The sequence below is a fragment of the Heloderma suspectum genome, chromosome 12 (genome assembly GCF_057233095.1).
Source record: "Heloderma suspectum isolate Gila_16-S chromosome 12, 16-S_ref, whole genome shotgun sequence".
Taxonomy (NCBI): Eukaryota; Metazoa; Chordata; class Lepidosauria; order Squamata; family Helodermatidae; genus Heloderma; species Heloderma suspectum.
Window position 1 is genome coordinate 23,191,660 of NC_139469.1, and position 27,331 is coordinate 23,218,990.

The 27,331-nt window shown below is 47.5% G+C and overlaps 1 protein-coding gene across 1 annotated transcript in view; it reads left to right on the top strand.

The window, feature by feature from the left end:
- The window catches only part of ABCA3 (ATP binding cassette subfamily A member 3), a 113,490-nt gene that overhangs the window by 52,904 nt on the left and 33,255 nt on the right, over positions 1–27,331 (top strand). The window contains exons 5-16 of the mRNA XM_084818746.1: positions 1,178–1,343; positions 5,957–6,216; positions 7,326–7,442; positions 10,038–10,158; positions 12,375–12,548; positions 14,746–14,927; positions 15,465–15,611; positions 16,787–16,916; positions 19,202–19,356; positions 20,180–20,335; positions 23,224–23,434; positions 26,003–26,153. Coding sequence (XP_084674872.1) covers positions 1,178–1,343; positions 5,957–6,216; positions 7,326–7,442; positions 10,038–10,158; positions 12,375–12,548; positions 14,746–14,927; positions 15,465–15,611; positions 16,787–16,916; positions 19,202–19,356; positions 20,180–20,335; positions 23,224–23,434; positions 26,003–26,153 — 1,970 coding nt within the window. The remainder of the gene's footprint in view (positions 1–1,177; positions 1,344–5,956; positions 6,217–7,325; positions 7,443–10,037; positions 10,159–12,374; positions 12,549–14,745; positions 14,928–15,464; positions 15,612–16,786; positions 16,917–19,201; positions 19,357–20,179; positions 20,336–23,223; positions 23,435–26,002; positions 26,154–27,331) is intronic.

Genomic DNA, 27,331 nt, shown 5'->3' on the forward strand with positions numbered 1-27,331 from the left:
TCCATTGAAACACATTGACTGCTTCCAGACATTCATATCTCAGCTTAATAAGATGGGATGTGAATGAGACTTCTGCCAGCACACCTTCTCCCTTTGAGTGAGCTGGCAAACTAACCAGAAAGCCTTCCATTAAATAGACTTCCTTGTTTTGTCTGAACTGGGAAACTACGGTTAACACTTCTGAAAGAAGCCACATTAAACCACAGTTGGAAGTTGGCTTTATATCCTGGCTTGTTCTGAAACTGTTAACCACGGCTTCCTGTATTGGATGAAATGGGAAACAATTGTAAACAAAGACTTCCTGATTTGTTTGCTGGGTCGTGGGAAGAAGCTGATGTGCAGCCATAAGGCTCGTTCATATTTCGGTTTATTAAGCTGAGACATGACCATCTGAACTTTCCCATTCCCTTGAGGTGATGGGGAAATTGTTTCTGGCATTCAGTCTGTGTTAGCAGTTCCACAGTGCTTTCTTCATGGTACTGTCATCGAATGGTGAAGGCTTAGGGGTGAATGCCATCCTGAGGCTATCTGAAAGCCCATTTACCCAGCACCTGAAGGGTGTCTGAAGGCATTGAGATGTACATCATCCCACATGATGGTTGTCCAGGCTGGACAAGGGACCAAATTATTGAGGGAATAGTAGAGAGTCCCTTAACAAAACCCCAAAGGCCCTGCTTCTCTCCACCCACCCACATTTTCAGCCAAGCTGTGACTCCCCTGTATCCTTCTAAAAATAGTAGCCAAGGATGTTGTCACAAAAGGTAAGGGGGGTGGGCCCTCTCTGCCCCTTCTCCCTGTAATTGAAGCACCGGGCTGGATAATTATCAGGTGGAAAAGAACTTTACATGAGGAGCTTTGCTCCTGTGGATATTGGATTCAGACACTTGCTTGGTCGCATGGGATCTCTACATGCTGCAAGCAATAATATGAATTGGGCTTCAAGACTACAAAAATGGACCACAGCAATCAACAGTTGGCTACCTGCCACTGATTCCCACAGTAGCCCTTGTCTATAGTGCTCTGGTGTGAAATGCTAACAGTTTCTACCTTCTTTCCCCCTGGGACCTTCTCTCACTCTCTTGTTCCTAGATGAGCTTCTACCTTTTTCAGAGTTTTTGGTGGAGTCATGGTTTTACAATTTTTTTCCCTTTCCTTATTTACTTCTTCTCTCTTGCAGGTCAGTTACCAGCTACGTTTCAAATACAGCCCTAGGAATGCCCCTCCAGGTGAGCGGACTGGACTAAACCCCAACCGGGACCGGGACTGGCATACCGGCTACCTCTTCCCACTGTTCCAGTTGCCGGGCCCCCGAGAAGCCAAGTATGATGATGGAGGAACGCCAGGTAAGTAGTATCTGGGCTGTGACTTCATGATGAAAGTTGACCACTTTCTCATTGGGACATAGAAATGTGGGAAGCTGCCTTATTTAATATTATTTATTTGTGATTACATTTCTGTCCCGTTTTTTTTCCTCTTGCAAGGAACCCTAGGCGGCTTATGTGGCCCTCCATTTTATCCTCACAACAATCCCAGTTTGGTATAGAGGTTAGAGCAGCTAATGGCCGAGCTGGCTGGGAATGATGGGAGTTGCAATCCAACATCTGGAGGTGTACCAGGTTGGGGAAAGCTGCGCTAGAATGCTGGACCATGGTGTGGGTGGTTCAGACACCCATGCACCCATGAAGCTGCCTGGGTGACCTTGACCAGCGGCACTTTCTCAGTCTAACCTACCTTCGTGAAGAAAGAATGGAGGGGGGGATGATTTTGTAGCCACCCTGAGAGCCTTCGAGGAAAGACAAGATAAAAAAGTATCTTTTTTTTTGTAATAGAAATTTGCATTCATCTGTCATGGCGGATGGCTTTCATGGCCAGTGCATAACCCTCCTATACAAGAACTAATTGGGTAGAATCCAACTAAAGTCTTACTTACAGCAGACCCATTGAAATGAATGGGACTTAGGTTAGTCATGACTAACTTAAGTTCCATTTATTTCAATGGGTCTACTTTAAGTAGGACTTAGAGTTGGATTCTACCATTGAGCTGCAGTTGTTGACGCTGGCAAGGGCCCCTCGTCTCAGATGGCAAACGATGGGGCAAGCAAGGCTCCCCCCCAACATTTGGAGAGGGGCTGTCGTTATATAATTAAAGAACACATAATCTCCTGCCCTGTTGTGGCAGCCAGGGCTGGGGTCAAGGGGAGGCATGGTCGGGCACCTGGCAAGGGCCCACACCCCAGCAGGGGCCCACTGACAAGAGCCCCCCGGAGTTGCTCCTCGTCTTCACCGCTGCAACCTGCTCGTTCATCTGCCTCTCGCTCCGGCCCAGACAATGGCAGTGGCGAGGAGGAGGAGCAGGAGACGCCACTGCCGGCTTGCTCCTTGCCTGTCAAGCAAGCAAGCGGCAGCCATGATGAGACAGAGGCGGAGGAGACAGAGCAGCTGGGGACCAGGGCGGGGGGAGGGAGGGGGCCATTCCGGTCGTCTTGTCCAAGGTCCCTCAAGAACCTGAAGTCAGCACTGGCTGCTGCTCTCCATTAACCGGACCTAGCATGCTAGGTATGCAGGCCCAAAGGCACCATTCCGTCGGTTTACCAAAAGAAAAGGGGAAGGAAGGGCGGTTGTCCTGTGCTCATGATGCTGCTATACTTACTATGAAATACGAGCACGGAGGCAGGCCCAGCGTCGAGGGTGGGCACGGCTGGGCATCTGCCGAGGGCCCACACCCCAGCAGGGGCCCACTGGCAAGAGCCCCCTGGAGTTGCTCCCCCCCCCATTGCCACCTGAGGAGGAGGAGCAGCGGATGTCACGGCCAACTCGCTCCCTGGCTCTCTGCCCATCAAGCATGCAAGCGGTCACAATGATGAGAAAGGGAATGAGGAGCAGCTGGCAGCAAGGGCAGTGAGAAGGCAGACCCCCCAAGGGAGGGGGGCATGGAGGGGGTCTTGAATCATAGCATAGCAGGGTTGGAAGGGGCCTACAAGACCACTCTGGGATGATCGAGAAGAGATCCTGGCCTTCCACTCTGTGACAACGTTTCAAATACTTGACCATGAGCCCTCCAAAATCTGGCGCGGGTACTGGTGGCACCCATAGAAATGGCTTCACTCTGCTTCAGAATAGGTCTGCCCCCTGCAAGCAAAGTAGACCCATCCTGCTCTGCATCTTACAAGTGGAGCCAGGCTGCATCCAGAAGCCTCTTGCGCCAGGCACCAGAGCAAAACCAGGATGTCATTAGCCAGCACAGGCTGCTAGAAGCAGGAGACCCTATTTCCACCTGCCTGCTGATTTACTATTCAAAGGACAAGCTGGATATGATGCCTGTCTCTTTTGGACCCGCTTTCATGATCTCTTTGGCTCAGTTGCGATGGAGGAACCCGCAGCAGAATGCATTTCATTAGCAGCTTAACAAATGGCTTTGCAGCGTTGGCACGATTTTGCGTTAGTCATCTCCTAATTGAAACACGGACACGGGCTGCTGAAATTTTTCTGCCAGGCAGGCCCCGTGCAGTTTGCCAGCCAATATGCATGACATATCTTCTGTCTGGTGGCAAAAGCACCCGGAGATGTCTTTCAAACATGTCAATACAGCAAGAGGATGAGGTAGGTAGGAAAAAAGCGGGGTGGAGGGTGGGGAGGAAAAAGAGACAAAGAATGGTGTGTTGGTAACTTGTAGGGATTTAGATTCCTGAGAGATTTGATGATTCCAGAGAACACTCCTGGTTTATTATTTATTTCACAGAATCATAGAATAGTAGGGTTCATTCCAACCCCCTGCTCAATGCAGGAATCAAAGTCAGAGCATCCCCGACAGATGGCTTTCCAGCCTCATCTTGAATGCCTCCAGTGTGGGAGAGCCCACCACCTCCCTAGGGAATTGGTTCCATTGTCGTATTGCTCTGGCAATCAGGACGTTTTTCTTGATGTTCAGCTGGAATCTGGCTTCCTGTAACTTGAGCCCATTATTCTGTGTCCTGCACTCTGGGATGATCGAGATGAGATGCTGGCCTTCCTCTGTGACAGCCTTTCAAGTCCTTGAAGAGCACTATCCTATCTCCCCTCAGTCTTCTCTTCTCAAGGCTAAACATGCCCAGTTCTTTCAGTCTCTCCTCATAGGGCTTTGTTTCCAGTCCCCTGATCATCCTTGTTGCCCTTCTCTGAACCCTCTCCAGTTTGTCTGCAACCTTCTTAAAATGTGGTGCCCAGAACTGGACACAGTACTCCAGATGAGGCCTAACCAGTGCTGAGTAGAGGGGAACTAGTACTTCCCGGGATTTGGAAGCTATACTTCTATTAATGCAGCCCAAAATATTTATTTATTTTGTTTCTATACCACTCCATAGCCAAAGCTCTCTGGGCGGTTCACAAAAATTAAAGAGATGAGACAGCAACCACCTCCATCCTCTACTCAGTTGAGACCAGCTGCCATTTGGCTCAGCGCCTTGAAGAACCATCTCATGCAGGGGACATAGTACCTGAATTTTCTTGGTTTTCCTCTATCTTCCCTGTAACTTCCCCCCTCCCTTTATATGGCATCTGTTAAATTGTAAGCCATTGTTTTAAACTGTGAAACTTTGAGTGCATTGGCAGAACTGTGGTATATAAGTGTAATAAAATACCAAATACTTGATGTACTGGACTATTCTAGTTCAGCGTCTTGAAAGCGTCTTGTTAATACAAGTTAAGGGAGACAAAGCTAAGGGATACCAGGCCCATATTCAACTTCTTGTCAGGTCTTTTTGCTTAAAACTTGACTATCCTCCTTCCCTTGTGGCTAAATAAGTTGTCTGAACAAAACAAAATGCTCCAAAAGGCAAAGAGGTAAACAAGATAAGAGCAGAACATGTTTTATGCTCATGAAGTCCAAATGGGTTAGTCTGTAGCAGCAAAAACAACAAAAAGCCTTGTGGCACCTTCATTAATTAGCATCATCCATCAGCAAGGCGCCCAAGGGTCACCCCATGCCTCCTAGGAAGAATGTCACAGCAAGGGGAGAGACCAACCTGGCCTCATATGTGGTCAGAGAAGGGGCATCTGCAGGGAGCTTGCTTCACCTCTCCCTTCCAGAAAGAACACCTATTCAGAGACCAACCAATGCTTACTTTTCTCTTCCCTCCCCATTTATTTAGATTGTGAGCCTGTGGGCAGGAACTGTCTTAACTTCTGATATCTGTACAGTGCTTAGGAAATATTAGGCCCAGTGAGGAAAAGGATGAAGATGATGATGGCTTAAGTTTTCATGAGCCAGAGCCCTTCATCAGAGGGATAGAATTGTACAGCCAATAGTGAGGGATCATGGGAGTTGTAGGCCAAAACATCTGGAGGACCACAAATTGCCCACCTCTGCTTTAGAGTAATTATTGCTGTCTGTATTTCTTGCAGGCTGACATACATTTGGCAAAGTAGGTTCTGGTCCCTGAAAGTTTATGCCGTAATAAATGTGTTAGTCTCTAAGGTGCTGTAACACTCTTTGTTACATTTATGATCATCCATTATTTTTTATCTGTAATCAAATATTAGGCTGTTAATTGTCCATTTAATTATAATGGCAACTAGAACATTAAGTGTGCTAGAACAGATTAGCCTGAACTCTAGGCACAGCCAGGGAGTGGACGCTTGTAATTCCATGGGAAAATTCTGTGGCTGGAACAAGCTGTGCAAAGCCTGAGCACATCTAACTGAAACAATGGCGTATTGCTTCTCTCTGCTTCTACTTCCCTCCTCTCCCTCTGTGTCACATTTTAGGCTGTGAGCTCTTTGGGGCAGGGACCTGTCCTGTTAACACCAGTTTTACCAAACCTGTTGCCCTCCAGATGTTTTCAGCAACAACTCCCATTATCCCTAACTGTGGCTGATGAGACACTGATGGAGCTTGTCAGAGCAGAAACTACTGGCCATACTCAGTATAACAGGGCCTCTTAAAACAGACCTTTCTGACTCCCTGCTCTTGGTTTTGTAGGGTACTTCCGGGAAGGCTTCCTGACAATACAGCATACTGTGGACAAGGCGATCATGCAGCACCACACCAACCCTTCTGCTGCAGATCTCCTTGGCAGACTCACGGTGGTGGTTCGGCGCTTTCCTTACCCACCTTACGTTAACGACCTCTTCATCCTGGCCATTCAGAACCAGCTTCCGCTGCTGCTCATGCTGAGCTTCACCTACACCTCGCTCAACATTGTCCGCGCTGTGGTGCACGAGAAGGAGAAGAAGCTGAAGGTAATGCAACGGGAAGTGGTCCTGGCAAGCCAGCCGGCCAAGGCTGTGTGCATTCTGCCGTTTCACCAAACAAATGCTGGCTGGGGGATCTGGAATTCCAGAATGTGTTCTCCCAAGAGTCTCGGCTTTTGTCGTGTTTTTTTTTTTTTTAAAGACGAGAGGGAGAGAAAGCAGAACTGTATGGCCTGGTTTTCAAATAAAGCAAAGGCATGGTGTGGCTTGTTGAACTCTGGCTTGGGCTTAAATACCGAACACTGAAGTTTAACACCTCTGATCTAAATCCGCCAACAGGTTTGTGTTGGAGAACATATACATTATAGGTGAATATATGCATAGCCAGTGGGCTGTATTTGGCTGGATAGGCCCGCCGGGTATGCCTGCTTTAATGGCAGGAGAAACAAACACAAAAAAACGGGGAATGGTTCATCTCCAAGACCAAAACCAGAATTTGGCTTGGAGGGTCACACAAATTGGATAGGCCTGCCATGTACGCCTGTTTTAATGGCAGGAGAAACAAGAACAAAAGACAAGGGGAATGGTTCATCTCCAATACCAAAGGCAGAATGAGCATCCGAAAGAGGCGGACTTTGCTATTTATAGTGGCATCTCTTTTAAAGGACTAAGGATCATCTGATCATCTTAGCTTTTATTTAATGCCCCCCCCAGCATCTCCAAGTTTCTAGTCCTTATAGTTTTGATGATACACAAGGTGTCAACCTATTGTACATCGAAAGACAGATAACGGCACACTCGTTGCTTATGTATATGCAGGAATGGGCAGGCAATTCCAGAGTTGATGGCAGAACTGAAGGGCAGCTTCCGTTCGCTGCTCTTTTCATGGCAAACCAGAACTAGAGAGGCAGCTGGTTCTAGCAGATTAGAAGACTAGCTTGGGTGGATGAACGTGCCCAGTGCGTAGGTTCTGCTTCTTTGCTGTGTGACCTCTTCTGCTCAAAAGGACTGCTGCATTGATGCTTGGGATGACACTCTTGGAGGGGATAAAGGTATGGGATTCAAGAGATGAGTAATGGTGAGAAGGAGTAATTATAAGGAGAACAATGGCTTTTATCTGCTTTTGCATGGTGTCATGTTGGATTTTGTGTCTGCAGGAATACATGCGTATGATGGGCCTCAGTAACTGGTTGCACTGGAGCGCCTGGTTCCTCATGTTCTTCCTCTTCCTCTTGGCGTCCATCTTCTTTGTCACTGTGCTCTTCTGTGTTAAGGTGAGCATCTTCCAGTGGGTGTCAAAGTGACTAATCCACCAAGTTCAGTTCACCCAGTTTCTCATTTTTCCTACCTCAAGTTTGTTCCCTCCTGTTTCTGCGTCAGTTTGCAAACCAGTTTTTTTTTAAGTTCCCATAAGAATTCATATTTTCATGCATGTTTTCCAAAATGTATGCATTTCGTGCACGTTCAAATTCTATGCATTTTTGAAGGTGGTTTTCCCTAAGGTAAAGTGTTCTTGTGTGCACTTCTCTGTAATATTTTCACCTTTCTGTATTTATAATAAATGCATTTTGGGGTGCATTTTTTGGATGTACGAACTTTGACTGCAAACTTTGGAGAAGTGTGGATATTGATGTTTAACTGCGTTCCAGTTTGTCTATGAGTTCGGGCAGTGCAAATGTAGTACATTTGCATAAAAATGCGAATTGGACAAATTTCTCCCCCAAACCTAGTTAAAACTAGCATCTACATCAGGGTTGCCACCTAGAGTTGGTGGTACAGCATATTTCATTCCACAGTGAGAGATCCTCAGGCTGTGGTTTGGTAAGGATGGTGAAAACCACTCTGAGGCCAGTGTGGTTTAATGGTCAGAGTGTTGGACTGGGACTCAGGAGATCTGGGTTCTAGTCCCCATTTGGTCTTGAAGCTCATGAGTGACTTTGTCTCAGTCACTGACTCTCAGCCTATCCTACCTCACAGGGTTGTTGTGAGGATAAAATGGAGAGGAGCAGGACTATGTAAGCTGCTTTGGGTTCCTTGCAAGAGGAAAAAAAGGCAGGATATAAATGTAATAATAATACCCTAATGAATGGTAAGAGCAGCTGTGCAGGACATTGGGAAAGTTGCTGACTCTCCCCCTTCTTCCACAATTTTTCCTAGCCATGGATCCCCAACCTTTGGAACTCCTTGCTGAGGGAGGCTAGGCTGGACCCCCTCTCTGTTGTCCTTCCACCAGCGGGCAAATATGTTTTTCTTCAGCCAAGTTCTTCGCAGGGGTTCCCAACTTATTTGGGTCAGTGGGCACATTTGGAATTTTGAGAGAATGTCATAGGTCTCAAAAATGGCGTCCATGGAGGAGGGCTTGCCCATTCATAGAATGGCTGCCATAGTGGGCATGGCCAGTCACAAAACACTCATTTCCCAGAAGGTGAGCCAGTGAGACTAAAAGAAAAGTAACTTGGCCAAGCACCTAAGCATATAGCAGAAGTGGGGTCTGAACTTCAAAGCACAAAACCGTTCTTTTGAACCCAAATAAAGATGGTGCTGGAGGGAAGCCTTTCACTTTACAGCATGCCAGCCTCTCAATTTGAACAAACAAAATTAAAAAACATGCTTAAGTGATAAAATAAAAATCAGGAGGGCACAGAAGCTGGTAGGCGCCAAGAGAGGTGTGCGTGGGCACCATGTTAGCAACCCAGCCGTAGGGGGCGAAATACAGGTGTCTTTGTTGTGACTGTAACTTTTTCTGCTGAGGAGCTGAGAGCAGCTTTGGGGCATGAGGAGGGATTTAGATCTGAGGAAAGCGCAAGGCGAAAAGAGTGTGACCCCCCCCCCCCACTGCTCCAGTCAAAGCCTGAGCTCCCTGCAGCTGCTTTTAAGAGGAAAAAATAAATGTTGGGAGATCCAGTCATGATACTGAAATGTCTCAACTCTTTCTGGCCTTAGTTCTGTTACTTTCCAGGAGACTTAAATGAGCATCCCATTTTATTGATGGCTCCTGTGAAAAATAGAGGGCAGCTTTCTGGTGGTCTGTCAATGAATTCAGGAGTTCTTAGTTAATTTAATCATTTGCCTTTAACTTACAGATTGAATTGAAATACTGTTTCACATCACCAGAACCTTAGTGTAGGTGCCTAAATGAGATATCCAAAAGTTAAGGCACAATCCTATGCATGTTTAGACAGAAAAAAAGTCCTACAACTCCCAGCACCCCCTAGCCAGCATGGCTGGCTGTTGCCTGCTGGGAATTATAGGATTTTCTTCTGTCATAGCATTGCACCCTTAATAAACAAAAGCTACCACCCTTTGTTAGAGAGCGGACATCTTTTTAACAGGTTGTTGATGTTTATTATCTTACGGAAATTTATATTTATACTTTTATATATGGTATGGTTTATATATGGTATGGTTCAATAATTGTATTGTAAATATTACTTAATTGAAATTAAAATATTTAAAAAGAAAGAAAGGGTAACTTTTAATATTTTCTCTTTCATTTCCTATTTTGGTAATGCACCAGTATCAAAACAGCTTCCAAAACAACCCACACACAGTGTGTCCATAACATGCAGCCCCACTGATAAAAAAATGCCCTCCCCAATTAAAGTGGACTCCCACCAATGAGTCAGTCTAAAAGTTTGGTTGATTAATCTACTGATTAAAGCTTGCAGCCTTATCCTGTGCATATACCTACAGAACATGGTCTGAGCCAGGCCACCAGTGTTTGCCTTCAACCAGCTTGGAGAAGGGACTTAATGCGTGTAACTCCTTGCTTGCCGTGCTTCCTCTATCTTTAGGGTTTCTTCATTCTGTATGTTGGTGCTGAGAACTGAGTGAATAACGGGGCTCATTGGAGGGCATTGATTTTGCAGGTGAGTGAGCAAGGAGCGGTGCTCACAAGCAGTGACCCAACTCTAGTGTTCACCTTCCTGGCAGTCTTCTCCATCTCGTCCATCACCTTCAGCTTCATGGTCAGCACCTTCTTCTCCAGAGGTGAGCTGTGTTTCTTTGGCATTTTCCCACCGGGGCAAAAGAGCTGTCGATTCACATAACCCCTGAGCTTCATATTCACTTGCTTGCATTCCCTTCTCAAGGGGACTGGACTGCCTGAACAATTCTGCGTGAGCTCAGGCTGCGGAGGTCGTTTGCTGCTGCTTATCCTCACGTTTGAAATGTTTGCCATACCTTTTCAGACCATACTCTTGGGGTGAAAGCCTAGGCAGGCTTAGACAGAAAAATGTCCTGCAACTTCCAGCGTTCCCCAGCCAGCTTTGCTTTATCACACGGTCAGACGTGTGTGTGCCACGGGGCCTTGTGCAGAGGGGTCTCTTTCCTTAACAGCCAGCACCGATGTACAAAAAGAAAGGCTTGCAGTGCCAACGGCGGACATAGGAACATAATTTATAGAGCAGCTTTTCCCAACCTTGGTTCTCCAGATGTTGCTGGACTATAATAGCCATCCTCCCCAGACAGTATGGCCAGGGATGATGGGAGTTGTAGTGCAACTGTGATCTGGGGAGCCAAGTTTGGGAAAGGTTGTTATAAAGGAAACCATTTTCTTTGGTGTAGATGTTTTATGTAAAAACAAAAACAAAAAATGTCTGGCATTCTCAATGTTCAGCCCTCCTCCCCTCCATTTTCTGGATCTTCATGGGGCATGTTCAACTTGGCACGGGAACGTAGTCTCTGAGGCATGTCCCTCTGTTCTCCCGGTGAGCGGGGTAGGAAGGAACACCCCACAACACCGTTCCCCAGCCTGGTGCCTGCCTGGTGCTTTGCACACCAGCTTCCATCAGCCTCAGCCAGCATAGCCAATGATCGGGGATGATGGGAGTTGGAGTTCAAAGTGTCTGGCAGCCAGCAGCTTGGGGAAGCCTGCTCCACACAGCATCTCATGGCTGAAGACAAAGCACTGAAGTATCTCAAGGCTGAAGACAAACATCATGGTTCCCCGCCGTTCCAGACGTTTTGGGCATGAAGGGCACCCCATGCTCATAGTTGCTGTTGTTGCTTTCAAAGCCCAGAGTTGCAGAGGTGAACAGCAGAAGAAGGACAGCAGATTTATTTGCTGCATTTTTTAATCTTGCTTTCTTTAGCCCCCCCCCCCCCCACAACAACATCTAAGGGTGTAATGCTGTGCATGTTTAGACAGAAAAAAAACTCCTACACTTTCAGCATGCTCCAGCCAGCATGACTGGCTGGAGGGATCTTGGGCGTTGTAGGGCTTTTTTTTCTGTCTAAACATGCATGGGATTGCACCCTCTGGGGAGAGAAAAACAACCCAATGGGGCCTGAGCACGCTCAGTGGGCATGGTATGCTGACTGCCTGTTGGAGGGGAGGGAAACGGCAAACTGTGGGGAGGGGAAACAAAGTAGGGAATCCTAGAAAAGAACATGGGCTGGCTGGAACCCTGAACAGGAGTATTCCACACTGCAACATTTTGTTGCAGGTTCCATCTGTACTGTAGGATTCTTCAGTATGCAGAGGCGATGAAAGCTTGTGGCTTTTGTTCCCTGCCTGGATTCAACCATGCTTCTGGTAAAGGGGTGGGAGGTGGGAATTGACTGGGTCATTTGCCACAAGCCACAGTTTTGCACCTCGCAGCCCAGTCCGCTCCAGGAGACTTGCAAGAGTGTGCAAAACCCTTGGCACACAATGGCCTGTTTCAGAGATGGGGCGTGGCCCTCCCTTGCCCCACCCCTCCTTTTCTCCCCTCACACGCTGGTTTTGGGGCTGTGGTTGTGGTTTCAGCAGTGGAGGCTGGTGGCTCTGATTTCGGTGGAGCTGTGAATCCATTCTGGGTTTCAGTAAGAACCAGCCCAAACTCTAAAGAAGCTATCCAAGGTGCTGAACCCATTTGAGGGGATAGGGTTCAGCACTTTGGATAGCTCCTTTACAGTTCTGGCTGGTTCTGACTGAAACCCAGAATAGATTTACAGCCCCATCGAAACCAGCGCTATCGGCCTCCACCGGGTTTCAGTAAACCAGAGTTCACAGTACATTTTTTAAGGCGCAATCCTCTGTATGCTTAGACAGAAAAAAAGGCCTACAACTCCAGGCTGGGGCATGCTGGGAACTGTAGGTCGTTTTTTCTGTCTCAGCGTGCACAGGATTGCAGCCTTAGACTTTTAAAGTGCCACTCTTGGTTACTGTTTTTCTCTGAATGTTGTTTCTCCACCCCCACCCACAACTATCTTTGCCTTCACAGCAAATGTGGCAGCTGCTGCTGGGGGATTCCTCTATTTTTTCTCCTACATTCCCTACTTCTTCATCTCTCCACGCTATGACCTCATGACGCACGACCAGAAGCTTTCATCCTGCCTCCTCTCTAATGTTGCCATGGCCATGGGGGCGCAGTTGATCGGCATGTTCGAAGGCAAAGGTGTGTCGGCCGGTGTTCTTGTGTTGCTAGATTATTAGTTTGCCTGGCCAGGTTTGATCCTCTTGGCTGGTTGCCGGTATTACTGTGGAGCTGCCGTGGGGTTTGGGATGTGTGCAGCTCTAAGCATGGTTATGTATGTATTTCTTTATTTAACCTCCTTCTATACCATTTGATATCCTAGGATTTCTAAACGGTTTACATAGAAATACATATTGTGCTTTATATTTGTTGTTGTTGTTCAGTCGTTCAGTCGTGTCCGACTCTTCGTGACCCCATGGACCATAACATGCCAGGCCTTCCTGTCCTACGCTCTGTCCCAGAGTGTGCTCAAGTCCATGTGCTTTATATAGCACAATATAAAAATCAATGTAAAAAATAAGTATATTAAAAACATTACAAGAACAGTAAAACAGAATAGTGTCATGGTCGACTACAAGTCAAGGAAAGCCTGAGTAGACAAATGTGTCTTCAGGAGGCATTGGAAGTTCGCCACAGTTTCCTCCTGTCGAACCACATGGGGAGAGTGTTCCAGAGGGTGGGTGCCACTACCAAGAAGGCCCGCTTATGTGCTGTTACCTGGTGACACACTGTTGGTTGTGGGATGACCATTAAGGCCTCCTCATAAGATCTCAGGGGTCGATTTGTTGTCTGTAGGGGAAGGCAGTCAACTAGGTATAGGGGAAGGCAGTCAACAACCGGGCCTGAGTTATTTAGGGCTTTGAATGTCAGCAACACAACCTTGAACCTTGGTTAGCTCTGAAAAGTGAGGGAGGAATTTGTACTCGAGGAGGATATTCACCCATGGTGCTCTCCTGATCTCCTAAGTATCATTAGAACAGGGACAGAGAATCTGTGACAGATGTTGTACTACAACTCCCATCATTCCTGTATGCTGGTGGTGCTGGCTGGGGCTGATAGGAGCTGGAATCCAACAGTGAAGGACCACAGGTGTATTATGAGATCAGGCAACGTTAGATCTGTACTGAGCCAGTTTCTGTATCGATCTTAAAACAAGAAGTCAGTCCCATGGCTACAGGGTGGAGATATTTGACTAGCTATAATACTCCTGTTGTTCCAGTTCTGGCTAGGGGGGAAAGCTGGCTAAAACAGTTTTTAAAACGTTTTTTTATTTTTATTTTTTCCTAAAAAAAGAAAAAGTAACACTTGTTTTTATAAACTAACGAAAATTAGTGATCCGTTAGTGATCCGTGAACATGGTGATTTACAAAGGACAGGTGTGATAAATCCCTGCCTGAAGGGGCTTGCAATCTAAAATTGACACAGGGAAGCAATACTGGCAGGAGGGATGGAGGCAGGGAGAAGCAGGGGAAGAATATAGGATTATTTCCAGTGGGGGCTGGAGACCATTGGGGCTGGTGGGGCGAGAGGCAAGGCAGATGGTTGGGAGAGTTCAGGAGAAGGCCATGTGTGGCACTTGGAGCAAATGTACATGGTTGTGGAGGGATCTGTCTGCCACAAGTGGGTGGGGGGCAGGTGGGAGATCACAGCCCCATTTGCCCCAAATATAGAGCCACCTCTGGTTATTTCAGTAACTCAGTTAGTTGTTGAAATATCTGGAGGGCACCAGGTCTAGGGAAGGCTGCCCTTTTGCCATCAAGGGCACAATCCTATGCATGTTTAGACAGAAAAAAGTCCTACAACTCCCAGCATTCCCCAGCTGTAGGACTTTTTTTTCTGTCTAAGCATGCATAGGATTGTGCCCTTGATGGCAACAGGGCAGCCTTCCCTAGACCTGGTGCCCTCCAGATATTTCAGGCCATCTCCCATAGGCTCCAGCTAAGCTGGAGGTCAGGGGTTCTGGAAGTCAGGGGTTCTGGAAGTCATATTCCAAAACATCTGGAGGGCACTGTTGTGGCACTAGGAAAGCTCTCCTGAGCAATGCTGCATAGCATTGTTAAACATTTCCAGTGTACTTGTAATTGGCTAGTTAATATCTGCCACAATAATGTAGCTTTCAAGATTAAAACAACAACAGGCAAAATGTTTGGCTTCCTAATTTTGGGGGTGGGGGGATGGGCGTGAGAAGAAAAGGACATCTTCCCCATTCTAGCCCACCCCTGGCAAATTTGCTGGTGCTTTATCTTCAGATCCCAGACGTGCATTAACAGCTTCGCAAGGGCTGCAGTGTGCTTTTCCGCCTGTTGTAAGATGTAAAACAGACGTTTGTGTTTTTCAGGCACTGGGGTGCAGTGGAGGGACTTGATGACGCCGGTCAGTGTGGACGATAACTTCACTGTGGCTCATGTCCTGGGGATGCTACTGCTGGACTCTGTGCTTTACAGCTTGGTGGCTTGGTACGTGGAGGCCGTGTTCCCAGGAGAATATGGCATCCCACAGCCTTGGTACTTCTTCTTATTGGTGAGTCTTGCTTTCTCCAGAAGGTCACTGGCCGGCCTATAACCTGGTTCACACGTAATAACAACTGAGAGTACAGGTTGAGTATGGGTTGTCGTTGAATCGTGGGTTGTCGTTATATGCAAACCCTGCAGTATGGTTTAACTATGGGTTGTTAACCACAAACAACCCAAAGTTCACAACCCAACAGTAAACCATACGTTCTCTTCCTGGGTTGTTTGTGGTTAACAATCCATAGCTAAACTATAGTGCAGGGTTCGCACTTCCAGTCAACCTCCCATTCAGAGATCATTCTCTTGTCATCTGGGTTTGGAGTGGGTGGGGGGATAGAATCTGTAACGGCACAATTCTATGCCAGTTGTAGGACTTTCTTCTGTTTAAACATGCATAGGAATACATCCTAAATGCCTTTCCCCACTTAATGTTTGTGAACATGAATTAAATTGGTTGCAAAGTCAACATTCTGTAGAAAGGTACAACGATGACAACGATGATAATGAAGAAGGCGATTATGATGTACCTTTCTGTTTTTCTCTTGAGCCATCATATTGGTGTGGGAGTCCCCAGACGGTTTTGGGAAAAGAGAAAGAAGAGGAGGAAGACCCAGAGAAGGCCCTAAAAAGTCAGTACATAGAAGAGGAGCCATCAGATCTGGTGTCGGGGATCAAAATCAAGCACCTCTCCAAGGTGGGTTCCTCCAAGCTACTACCCTCCTGAAGGAGCGCCTTCTTACTTGAGAGAGCACCTTCTCTCTTATCAACTTGCCTGGTCACTGAGGTCATGCTACTGGGGGTTCCGCATGGACTAGTGGGCGGCCCAGTTGGAGTCCAGTGTGAGCCTTCAGTGTGGTGGCTCCCTTTCTGTGGAACTGCCTGCCTCTGTAGGTCAGGCAGGCACCAACACTGCACTGTTTTCAGCATGTGCTGAAGACATTTTTATTTCAAGAAGCGTTCCTCGATGGACTGGCCATAGTTTTTATTGGTATTGTGTTTTTTAAAAAACGTTTAATAAGGTGTTTTATTCTTTTTCTCTTTTATTGTTCATTGCTCCAGAATCTGTTTAGATGTGGAGCAGTATATAAATGTCCTAAATAAAATAAAGGAGAAGAGCAAATAACCCCAAGGTGCACATTTCCACGGTCCCCTTAGCATGCATGTCAAATTTCAGATGTTTAGGTTTCACGGTCTTGGAGCTAGGGTGCAGACAGACAGATGCACATTATTATATTTATGATATTTATTATTATAGTGAGTGCTCTACAGTGCTTGACAGTAGACTAGCCAAGACACCTCATCACTTGCACTTTTGTCATTTTGGTTCAGATGAGGACCTTCCTCATTATTTGTTTAATTGTTCTTTGACGCTTGACGTTAGCGGAAAATATTGGCGATGGTAATGCTGAAGCCGCGTCTCGGAGGCCGGCTTGTATGGGCTTCAGGCAGACCAGAGTAAGAACAAAGGAAAAAGATTACTCTGGTGATCACTGTGGTTTCTCACTCTGGTCCGCCCCCATCAAACCGATCAGAGCCCTGACTGGCTAAGCAGACCTCTTCCTTGAAAGTCTCTGGCACCGTGGCTGAACAGCCACTTCAACAACTAGAGTTAGACAAACTGTTTCTAGTCGTAACTATGATTGCTGGAAACAAGCCAACTTCAAAGCTCAGTTTACAAAGCTGGCTTGTTTTCACTAACCAAGTTAAGATGAAACACTATTTAGGGTTCAGATGACGTGAATGCAGGAGGCAGTCCTTCATTTTAATTTCTGTTTTAATCTGGCCTCTATTTTGGCATGAAGCTTCTGAATCACTCTTGCTAAAAGCACCTACAGAAAGAGCACCTAAATGTCTGTTTCCTGTCCGCAGATGTTCAAAGTGGGGAACAAGACCAGGGAAGCAGTACGGGACCTGACTCTTAACATGTACGAGGGGCAGATCACGGTACTTCTGGGACACAACGGTGCCGGGAAAACAACCACTTTGTCCATGCTCACAGGTGAGGTTGGGCTGTTGCAGTGATGGGAAACTTGTGGCCCTCCAAATGTTGGGCTACAGCTCCCATTGGCCCTAGCCAGCATAGCCAATAGTGAAGGATTATGGGAGTTGTAGTTCAACAGCATATGCAGGGCCACACATGCCCCATTCTTGGGTTCTCTAGGCTATTGAGACTAGACTTGGCCTTAATATGAGCCAGGGCTTAAGTAGCAGCAGACATCCAACCCTAAACCTCCATAGTCCTAGGACTTGTTCGTAAGTCATGACAGCCCATTGTGGCTTAATTGACCCATGGGGGTGGTTGGGTTGTGCTGGGCGCCCATGGACACCATTTTTGCATGGCAGCCACGGGCACCTGGCTTGCCATGGCTTGTCATGTCACGCGAACCCAGGCAGCAGGGGTTATTTGAGAGTTAGAGAACCCTTAAATAAAGCTAAAACAAGCCATGGGTTATTTGAGGGTAGTCTAACCTTCAAACAACCCCTCCCATGACAAAGCAGACACCCATGGGCGCCTGGCATGACACAACAGCCCCTGGGGGTAAATTAAGCCATGGTGGGCTGTTGTGTCATGCGAACCCGGTCTTAAACTTTTAATTTGAACCATGAAAATAATTTCTACAAGCTGGATGTAGAATTTGAACCATGAAACCCACGGCTCAGCTTATGGGGAAACCAGAAGTCATAGTGGCAATTTTTTTTCACATTTACCCTAGGTCATAACCACAGAAAACTATATGCACTGCAAAGGTTCCAGAGCTGTAGATTACAATAAAATATTTTAAAAGTATAAGTACAGATGCTTTTATTTAGTCAGTTGTATAAGTCTTAAGAAACATTTGCCAAGATTTAGCTCAGGCGAAGCCAGCCACTGGTCTAGCAATGTCCTCATTTTAAGTTTGCCAGTTGATCATTCATTATCTGCAAATCTGGCAGAGGTCGTAGAATGCTATGGGTCTCTCTGGATTCTAGCTCTGCAGTGCTTTGTGTTGAAATTGTGCACATGTGGCCTCTGCTTCTGTGATGCCCCTGCAGGTAGAAGCAGTTGCCACATCCTGAGTTCTTTGTGGTGGTTTGTGCATTAATTCCATTAATCTTCCAGAAATGATCAAAACCATCCTTTTCAGTGGACATTTCCTGGAACATGTGAAGCAGAAGCAATGAAGAGTGTGCTTCTGACCACGTGTGGCGATCCCTTCCCATAGGCAGCCCACTCACCTTTGGCTTTAAGGGACAGGCTTACAAGGAGTTAATCATGATTAAATTGTCCCACAATTTCAGTGGTCTACTCTAAATTAGGGACGTCGGAGAAATCTGCAACGGAACCAAACAAGTTTGGATCTTTATGAATCTGAACATGGATTCCACAGCGGACTGGCTTATCTCTTGTTGGGCAGATTCCACGGACTTGTGAACCATTTTTCTAACCTTTGGGAATTTGTGCAAATTTCGACGTAGAAAAACACGCAAAAATAAAAAATAGGCTGAAGTGTGAAAACGTGCATTTGGTGGGGATTTGTGCATTTTTGTACATGCGAATCTGTGCAACTTCTGAAATAATAAAAAAAATCAAATTCCGTCGATGGGCAAACGATGGAACGAAAGGTGCCTGACAACCTGCGAAACACAGACGGAACAAGTTTTTACACAATCTGTACATCCCTACTCAAGTTTGAATCCAACCCAATGTGTTTGAGACAATTTAACCATTCTAACAGAGTCCAAAATTCTCAAGCCTTCATTCATACATTATACAGCAGCAAATCTGGGTTTGAAGCCTATCCTGGCTCACTGACAAAAGGGATGTTGTGTGTCTCTTAGGGCACAATCCTATGCATGTTTAGAGAGAAAAAAGGCCTACAACTCCCAGCATTCCCCAGCCAGCCATGCTTGGGAAAGCTGGGAGTAGTAGGACCTTGTTCTTTATTGCATCCATCTGGAGTTATATTTGTCACAAATCTGAAGCCTTTGTCTTTCAGGGCCAGCTCTACCATGAGGCGGAGTGTGGCAGCCACCTCAGGCACCAGATTTGGAGGAACATGAAAGGGCAGCAAATAGTTAATTATTTAATTCGTTGTTATTGTATTTTTACTGCCGGGAATAGGGAGAGATGCTTGGGGGGGTTTCTGCCTCATGTGCTAAAATAACTTGGCTGGTTTAGGGTAAAATGCACCTTGGCTTGGGTGGGTGAGGAAGCCCCATTTGCCATTCTGTTTCAGTCAGAAAAATGTCTTGGGCTGACTGTGGTGTCTTAAAAAAAAAAATGTTTTGGCTGTTGTTCCCCAGGACTGTATCCTCCAACAAACGGCCAGGCATACATCAATGGCTATGAGATCTCCCAGGACATGATTCTGATCCGGAAAAGTCTTGGCCTTTGCCCTCAGCATGACGTCCTCTTCGACCACATGACGGTGGACGAGCACCTGTACTTCTACTCTGGGGTAAGTCATTTTTTATCATTGTTGCAGCATTTCTATATCTTGGTCTGTCTGTGTCCATTCATGACTGTGGTTGCAGCTTGCCTACAAGACATGGGCTACAAAGTAGCCGTGGTATAGTATAACTTTTCAGCAAACATTCTTGCATAGGAGGAGTGGTGAGTATACCTTCTGTGAGCAATGACAATTAAGGGCGCAATCCTGTGCTTGTTTAGACAGAAAAAAAGTCCTAAAACTCCCAGCATGCCCCAGCCAGCCATGCCGGCTGGGGCATGCTGGGAGTTGTAGGACTTTATTCTTTTTAAACATGCATAGGATTGCATACTAAGTTGCTTAAAACATGAATGCTGTGTAGTTTCAAATTTAGACTTAACCTCTCACCTTGGAGGACTACAGGATCCAGCGCTACTGAGGTCGCAATCCTGCCCTCTGGGATTCTCCAGATGGCTCCATCCTCTTTCCCCCTATCACCAATTGCTTGGTATTTTCTCAGCTTTTGTCCAGTTTTTCGTCCATTCTGAAAGGTTGAAACGCCTCCCTGAAGGCTTAGTTGCTGCTCCTAAGAGCTTTAAGCCAGAATTAAGCCCACCCCTTTTGCCCCCACGGGCTTCTCCAAAATGGAATTTGGTCCTCAGTCTGAAAGGGATTTGACCCCTCTGAGATAGGTGTTTTTTTTCTTTTTACTGTGGGTTCTTTACTGTGTTATTTTTAATTCCAATGATGAGGGCCAGAAACTTGTTTTTTAAAACCTTTTGTTTAAATTAAAGCAGTCCAAAAGCCAGATCTTGTGCTAACTCTTTTTTTTTTCCTTGCTGTTCTGTCTCAGCTGAAAGGTTTCCCTGTAGAAAAATGCCCAGAGGAGATCAACCGGATCCTATACATCCTAAATTTACAGGAGAAACGCTTGTGTCTGTCAAAGGCGCTCTCCGGAGGGATGAAACGGAAGCTCTCCATTGGCATTGCACTCATTGGGGACTCCAAGGCAAGTCTGAGTAGTGCCTCTGGGTTTCTTCATTATACCTCTATATAATGTATATGTATTATATATGCTGTACGAGAGCCAGGGGTGGGGGGAACAGAGAACCATAGGTCAGTGGTAGTGTCGGTCCCTGCTTTGTGTCAGTCCTTGCCAGCTGACTGCAGCTGGCCAGCAAACAGCGGCAATAACTCACGGAGTGATAAGCAGGGTCGTAACTCTGTCCAAGGCTAGGAAAGGAGGGGGCTAGAGCAGGGGACTTTACCAGTTCAGCAAATTCAAGGCGGCATGGCAGAGAGAAGTCCTTTTCCAGTCGAAGTTCTAAACACAGGGATTCATGAGCAAGGCTGAAGTTCAGGTTCGGGGTCGAGGTGGGGGTGACGAGATCTGGCGTGCGGAAATGCCGTTGTTCTCCAGCAGCTTTGTCCCTGCCTGCTTCCTGCTTTTAATGGCAGCATCCTGGAGCAGCTGCTGGCAATCAGTCCTCTGGCCTCTGGGAGCCTCTCTGTTGTCAACGGACAGAGGCTCGCCTTGGTTGCTCTTTGACGTGGAGCTGCCTTTGCTCTGCTGGGGTCAGTGGAATTTCGCCCTCAGAATCCTCCGGAGAGGCTGCAGCCGGGCATGGCTCCTCCACAGGGGGCTCAGGGGTTCGGGCTACTTCGGTGCTAGTCCCTCCCCCAGGTCTGGAGCCTGCCATTCCCCTTGGTCCTTGGAGGAGTCCGAGGGAGGCATGACACTTTGCATGCAGCAGGCCCCAAGTTCAGTCTCTGGCATCTCAGTTAAACAGGCATGCAGAACCTCAGGCCTGGGGGCCAAATTTGGCCCTCCGGAGTTCCCCAGAAGGCCATGACCCCTTTCCCCTGCCCCCCCTTCCCCCCCAATGACCAATCATTTGGTAGTTTCCCAGCCTTTCCTGTTCTAACAGGTGAAATACGTCTCATAAGGCTTAGTTACTGCCAGTAAGAGCGTTAAGCTTCAATTTGCTGGTATTTTGCTACGCCCCATTTGTCTTTGGCCACACCCCCTTTGCCTTTGGCCCCGCCCACCACTGGAATGCAGCCCCCAAGAGTTTCTCTGAAATGGAATTGGGCCCTCGGGCTGAAATAAGTTCTGCACCCCTGATTTGCTAGTGGGTGATAGGAAAGACCCCTGATAAAAACCTTGGAAAGCTCCTGCTAGAATAGACAATACCGGGAATGATGGACAAATAGGCTGAACTGGGATAAAGCAGCTTCCTCTGTTCCGATCAGCAAGGGAGATGATTCATCAATGAGATGATAAGTAATGATGAACAGACATTGCTTGCCCATCACTACCAATTTTCTCCTGCAATTAGAAGCTGCCAGGAACTGCTGGGTGTGCTCTGTGGAGGGATCTCTCAGTTCATGTGTGATAGTGAAGCCCCAGAGGCCTCCGTTCAGAACCTGGCTTCCTCGGGCAGCTGGCATCAGAACCCGGCTTCCTCGGGCAGCTGGCGTCAGAACCCGGCTTCCTCGGGCAGCTGGCGTCAGAACCCGGCTTCCTCGGGCAGCTGGCGTCAGAACCCGGCTTCCTCGGGCAGCTGGCGTCAGAACTCGGCTTCCTCGGGCGGCTGGCGTCAGAACCCGGCTTCCTCGGGCGGCTGGCGTCAGAACCCGGCTTCCTCGGGCGGCTGGCGTCAGAACCCGGCTTCCTCGGGCGGCTGGCGTCAGAACCCGGCTTCCTCGGGCGGCTGGCGTCAGAACCCGGCTTCCTCGGGCGGCTGGCGTCAGAACCCGGCTTCCTCGGGCGTCTGGCGTCTGAACCCGGCTTCCTTGGGCAGCTGCCAAGGCTGCTCTCCCGATACCTGCCAGCCAGGACTTTGAGCAGCAATTTTAATTTCCCACAATTCCCAGGAGTGAGGCTTTGTCAGGCAGGGCATTATGGGAAATAGCCACTCCCAGAGTGCCATTGCTGCTAGATAAGCCCAAGGGAACCCCCTGATGTAAGAGGATGCCCACCAGAGAATAGTTTGCTAGGAATGTACCCTCTGGACTTATAACACCAAAGAGCAACCTTCCAGGGTGTTGTAGTGAAGGATTCTACTTAGCTCGCTGAATGCTTTGTTCACGGGTATGAATAGCTGCTCTAAATTCGAGTGCCTCCTATCAGTTGTGAATAACAGGGACACACATATAAACAGCTTACACACGAACATGGTAGGATAGGATCCTGACTGCACTCGCCTGCTGATGCTGATTGATTGATTACATTTATATCCTGCCTTTCCTCCAAGTTGCTTCAAGCGGCGTGCATCTTACCTTCATAACAACCCTGTGAGGTAGATTGGGGCAGAGAGAGAGAAGTGTGCATGGCTGGGCCAAAGTCACCTAGTGGGCTTCATGGCTGAGTGGGGATTTGGCCCTGGGCCTCCTCAGTCCTAGTCGAATGCTCTAAACATGATACAACACTGGTGCCTTTGTGTATCCTGGCTGAGCCATTCAGTGCCAGATCCAGGCTTTTGAGGACCCTTGGGCAAGACACTGTTGGTGGACCCCTCCCTCCGTGAGTCTTCCTTCTCGCCACATTGTCACTGCAGAGCTCGGTCCTCCTCCTCTTTCTCATCATTGCCACCCCTTGCTTGCTTGCCAGGCAGAGCGCCAGTGAGCAGGTGGGCAGCGGCATCTCCTGTTCCTCCTCCTCACCATCGCTGTTGTCTGGGCCAGAGCGAGAGGCAGGCAGGCAAGCAAGCGAGTTGTGATGGTGAAGAGGAGCAGCAACTCCAGGGAGCTCTTGCCAGTGGGCCCCTGCTGGGGTGTGGGCCCTTGGCAGGTGCCCGACCCGGCCTACCCTTGACACCGGCCCTCGTGCCAGCCCCCTCTGTTGAGCCACATGTGTCCTTTTGCGCTGAGGCCTGCCATCTCTACACCATGCAGGTGGTGATGCTGGACGAGCCAACATCCGGCATGGACCCCGTTTCTCGCCGGGCCACCTGGGAGCTCTTGCAGCAGCAGCGGAGCACCCGCACCATCCTGCTCACCACGCACTTCATGGACGAGGCGGATCTGCTGGGGGACCGCATTGCTATTATGGCTAAGGGGGAGCTCCAGTGCTGTGGGTCGTCGCTTTTTCTCAAGCACAAATACGGTAAGGAGCAGCCTTCCCAGAGCCAGCTGTGGCTCTTGGCTGAAGCGGCCTAGGTAGACAGATGGGCATGCGGAGATGGTTACCTTGGTGGCTGACTGACTCCCGGGAAGCGTGGCGAAATACAGAAGGGGCCAGGGATTGGCTTTCTGAGGGGTAGGAGGAGGGCACTGGGCTCTGATTTGGGGGTGGTGAGATACCCCTGGGAGGTGGAGGGAGGTATATTTATTATTTTAAAGCCTTTTTATCAGAAGGGTGTCAGAACTGGATCATCCTTTCCCTTCGCAGTCAACACCACAATAGACAAAGCTTCAGGCTAATACAACTTTATTTTGCTAGAGCCTAGTCTCTCTACAAATGCAGATTCAAGGAAACTCTCAGACTGCCCCAGGACCTAAACAACGAATCAACAATCTCTAAGCAGAGGAGGCAAACCAGAGGGAGAGAAAGTTGCTGGCAGTTTGGGGTATGAACCCCACCCCGGCCAAGCTAGCTTTGCAGTGATGCCCCTTCCTTAGGGTGGGTCCCTCCTACATTGGCTTCCAACAGTAGCTATCCAGGCAGAGCGTCTGAGCCCTGCCCCTATCTTTTCCCACTTTGCTTTGCATCGTGACCTAGCGTCTCTCAAGTCATGCCTGTCTTTCTCCTCGGAAACTTGCGTTCTCTTGGTGGAGGGAGGGGGCAGGGACACAGTCTGGGCCATCTGTTGGTCAAGGTCTTGGGAGCCTCACCTCCAGCGTTTTGGCTCACTTGGGGGGGGGGCACCTCCCCCGGCCTCTGATCTAGCTGCCACTCCAACTCTGATTCAGAAGTGGAGCTGTCCGACATCTCAAGGCACTTAGACTTGTCCCTGACAAAGGGGTAGAATAGGTAAGGAATTAATAAAAACGTGAAACAAGAATTTTACCACATAAAACTCAAAACTGCATTGAAACATCTTATACTTTGTAAATAAAGTTTTGTTTTTGATTTGTTCTTCCAAACCGCGCCATTCCGGGCTCGTTTGTTACCAGAAAAAGGGTTAGATGAAACTATGAAAGAAATAAGGCATAGCCTAGAAACATACACTCCCTCACACACAGAAAAATGGAAGGTTCTCTCCTCACGATGAAGAGGGTGGCAGCAGCATGCTAATGAAGGTTTATAAAAAGCTTTTCTAAAAAAAAAGGAGAAAAACACAACAGTACTGGTTGCTGAAGTTATAGTTGATGTATTCCTTCCACATACGCGCTCTAAGAAGTGGAAGAGGTAGAAGTGCTGAAAGGGCTGAAATGGAGGTACTGAAAACCTGAAACTAGATTCTAAATTCTGGAGCTAGAATTTGTACTTGGCGTAAAAATATTTATGAGGAGTAGTGATGAAGTAATAATCACAGGTGACAATGTGATACATCACAGATTAAAGCCCCTGCACCTTTAATGGTTGTGAAGAAGACGGAACTTCAGCAGATGAACTGAAACAACTTGTTTCATGCAATGTGGCCATCATCTCTATCCACTCTTTCTTTGCACTGCCCTTGATGGTAATACAGAAAAGCCCGTTCCTGCCCCTGAGTGTGAGGGAAGGGGTAAGATGGGGCCGTAGCTCAATGGTCTGATGGTCTGACTCAGGATAAGGCAGCTTCCTGTGCTACTAATTATTCTTCATTCCATTTCTATACCACCCCATAGCCGAGGCTGTTTAGAAACGTTAAAAACATTAAAAATACAGTATACAAAGGTTAAAAGCCATTTACATAAATAAACACACAAACAGACAATATACCCAGAGACAACATAGCTAAAAATAACTTCAAGCAATCAACCATAACCATAAGACAAATCCAGGATCAATTAAAATTCATCATATGCTGCCAAATGCCTGGGAGAAGAGGAAGGTCTTGTTGTTCAGTCGTTCAGTCGTGTCCGACTCTTCGTGACCCCATGGACCATAGCACGCCAGGCCTTCCTGTCCTGCGCTCTCAAAAAGATAACAATGTTGGTGCCATGCAGGCCTCATTAGGAAGATCATTCCATAATTGGGGGACACCACCAAGAAGGCCCCCTCATTTGTTGCTGTCTTCTGAGCTTCCCTTGGAGCAGGCAGCTGGAGGAGGACCTTAGATGTTGAGTGTTGTGTATAGGTGGGCTCATGCCTGGGGAAGGGCCGTAGGTGCACCTACTTTGCAGGCAGAAGGTCTGAGGTTCAATCCCTGGCATCTCCAGGTAGGGCTGGAAAAGATCCCTGTCTGAGACCCTAGAGAGCTGGTGCCAGATATTTGGCAACTTTAATGTAGCAATAGTTTTTACATGGTGAACTGCTTGCACACAGCAGATTGGGCGCTTCTCAAGGAAGGGCCATAACTCAGTGGCAAGCCACATACTTTGCACCCAGAAGGTCTCAGGTTCGATCCCCAGCATCTCCAGGTAGGGCTGGAAAAGATTCCTGCCTCAGACCCTGCAGGTGTGCTGTCAGGCAGTATAGACAGCAGTGGGCCAGGTGGACCATTGATCTGACATCTTATAAGGCAGCTTCCTTTCTTGATAAGAGACACTCTTCTTTATCTTCTTCCCATCACCCCCAATGCTCCAGGTGCAGGATACCACATGGTGATGGTGAAGGAGCCGTGCTGTAACCTTGGGGAAATCTCCCGTCTCATTAACCATTACGTACCCAAAGCCATCCTGGAAAGCAATGCTGGAGCAGAGCTCTCCTTCATCCTACCCAAAGAGAGTACACACAGGTAGGATTGCCACCTGTAATCGCTGCAGATGTACAAGGCTGACCTGCACTTGCTAGCATTTTGTTTTACAAGTGTTTTTTTTTAACATTTCAGATTATTTAAAGTTTTAGTTGTAAGTCACCTTGGACACTCTACTTGGGCCAAAAGGCGACTCAGAAATCTATAAATAATAAATAAAATCACAGTGTGAGCTTTGCCCATTGAGAAACTGCAGTGCTTGGGCTCTTTGCCATCGGCAAATTTCAGACCACACTGAAGCAGGAGCATCAGGGGAGGGGTGCCTGTCACCCTCCAGATGTTGTTGGATGCCAACTTTCATCAGCTCCAGCCTGCCTGGCCAGTGGCCAGGGATGATGGGGGCTGTAGTCCAACAACATCAGGAGGGCTGCAGTTTTCCCAGGATACCCGAGAGAGCACCTTCTTTACCAACCTGCCTGGTCACTGAGGTCATCTGAGGGCATGTCCCTGGTGGTTCTACATGGACCCATGTCCTGGCTGGAGTCCACCAGGAAAAGAGCCTTTCGTGTGGTGGCCCCCTTCTTGTGGAACTCCTGCCTTCAGAGGCAGGTGCCAATGTTGTGTTGCTTTCACCGCCTCCTGAAGACATTGTTATTTCGAGAGGCCTTCCTTGAATGACCACCCGCGGTTTATTAAATTCAGAATTAGTTTCTTTTAAAATGTTTTAATTGTTTTAACATAATGTTTTATTCTTTTATCTTTGTTGTTCACTGCTCCAAAATCTTTTGATGTGGAGCAGTATATAAATATTGTAAATAAATAAATTCTTATTATCCTCAGGTTATTATCCTGGTATTTATCTTCAAATGAAAGCCAGGTGACTCAAGAGCACCTCAGTCTTTGCTGGGTTTCAGCTTGTTTCAAAGTGGGATTGCTATCGCATTTTTTTCCCCCTGACAGGGCCTTTGTTGTCTCAAAAGCTGTATTGCTAGCAGACATTCAGAAAGGGTTAAGACACTAAGGGTGCCATACTATGCATGTTTAGACAGAAAAAAAGTCCTACAGCTCCCAGCATTCCCCAGCCAGCATGGTTGATTGGAGAATGCTGGGAGTTGTAGGACATTTTTCTGTCTAAACATGCATAGGATTGCACCCCTAGAATTCTAGAGAAGTCACATGTTTTTCACCTGTAGTGTGGATCTTGCTTCATAACTTCAAGC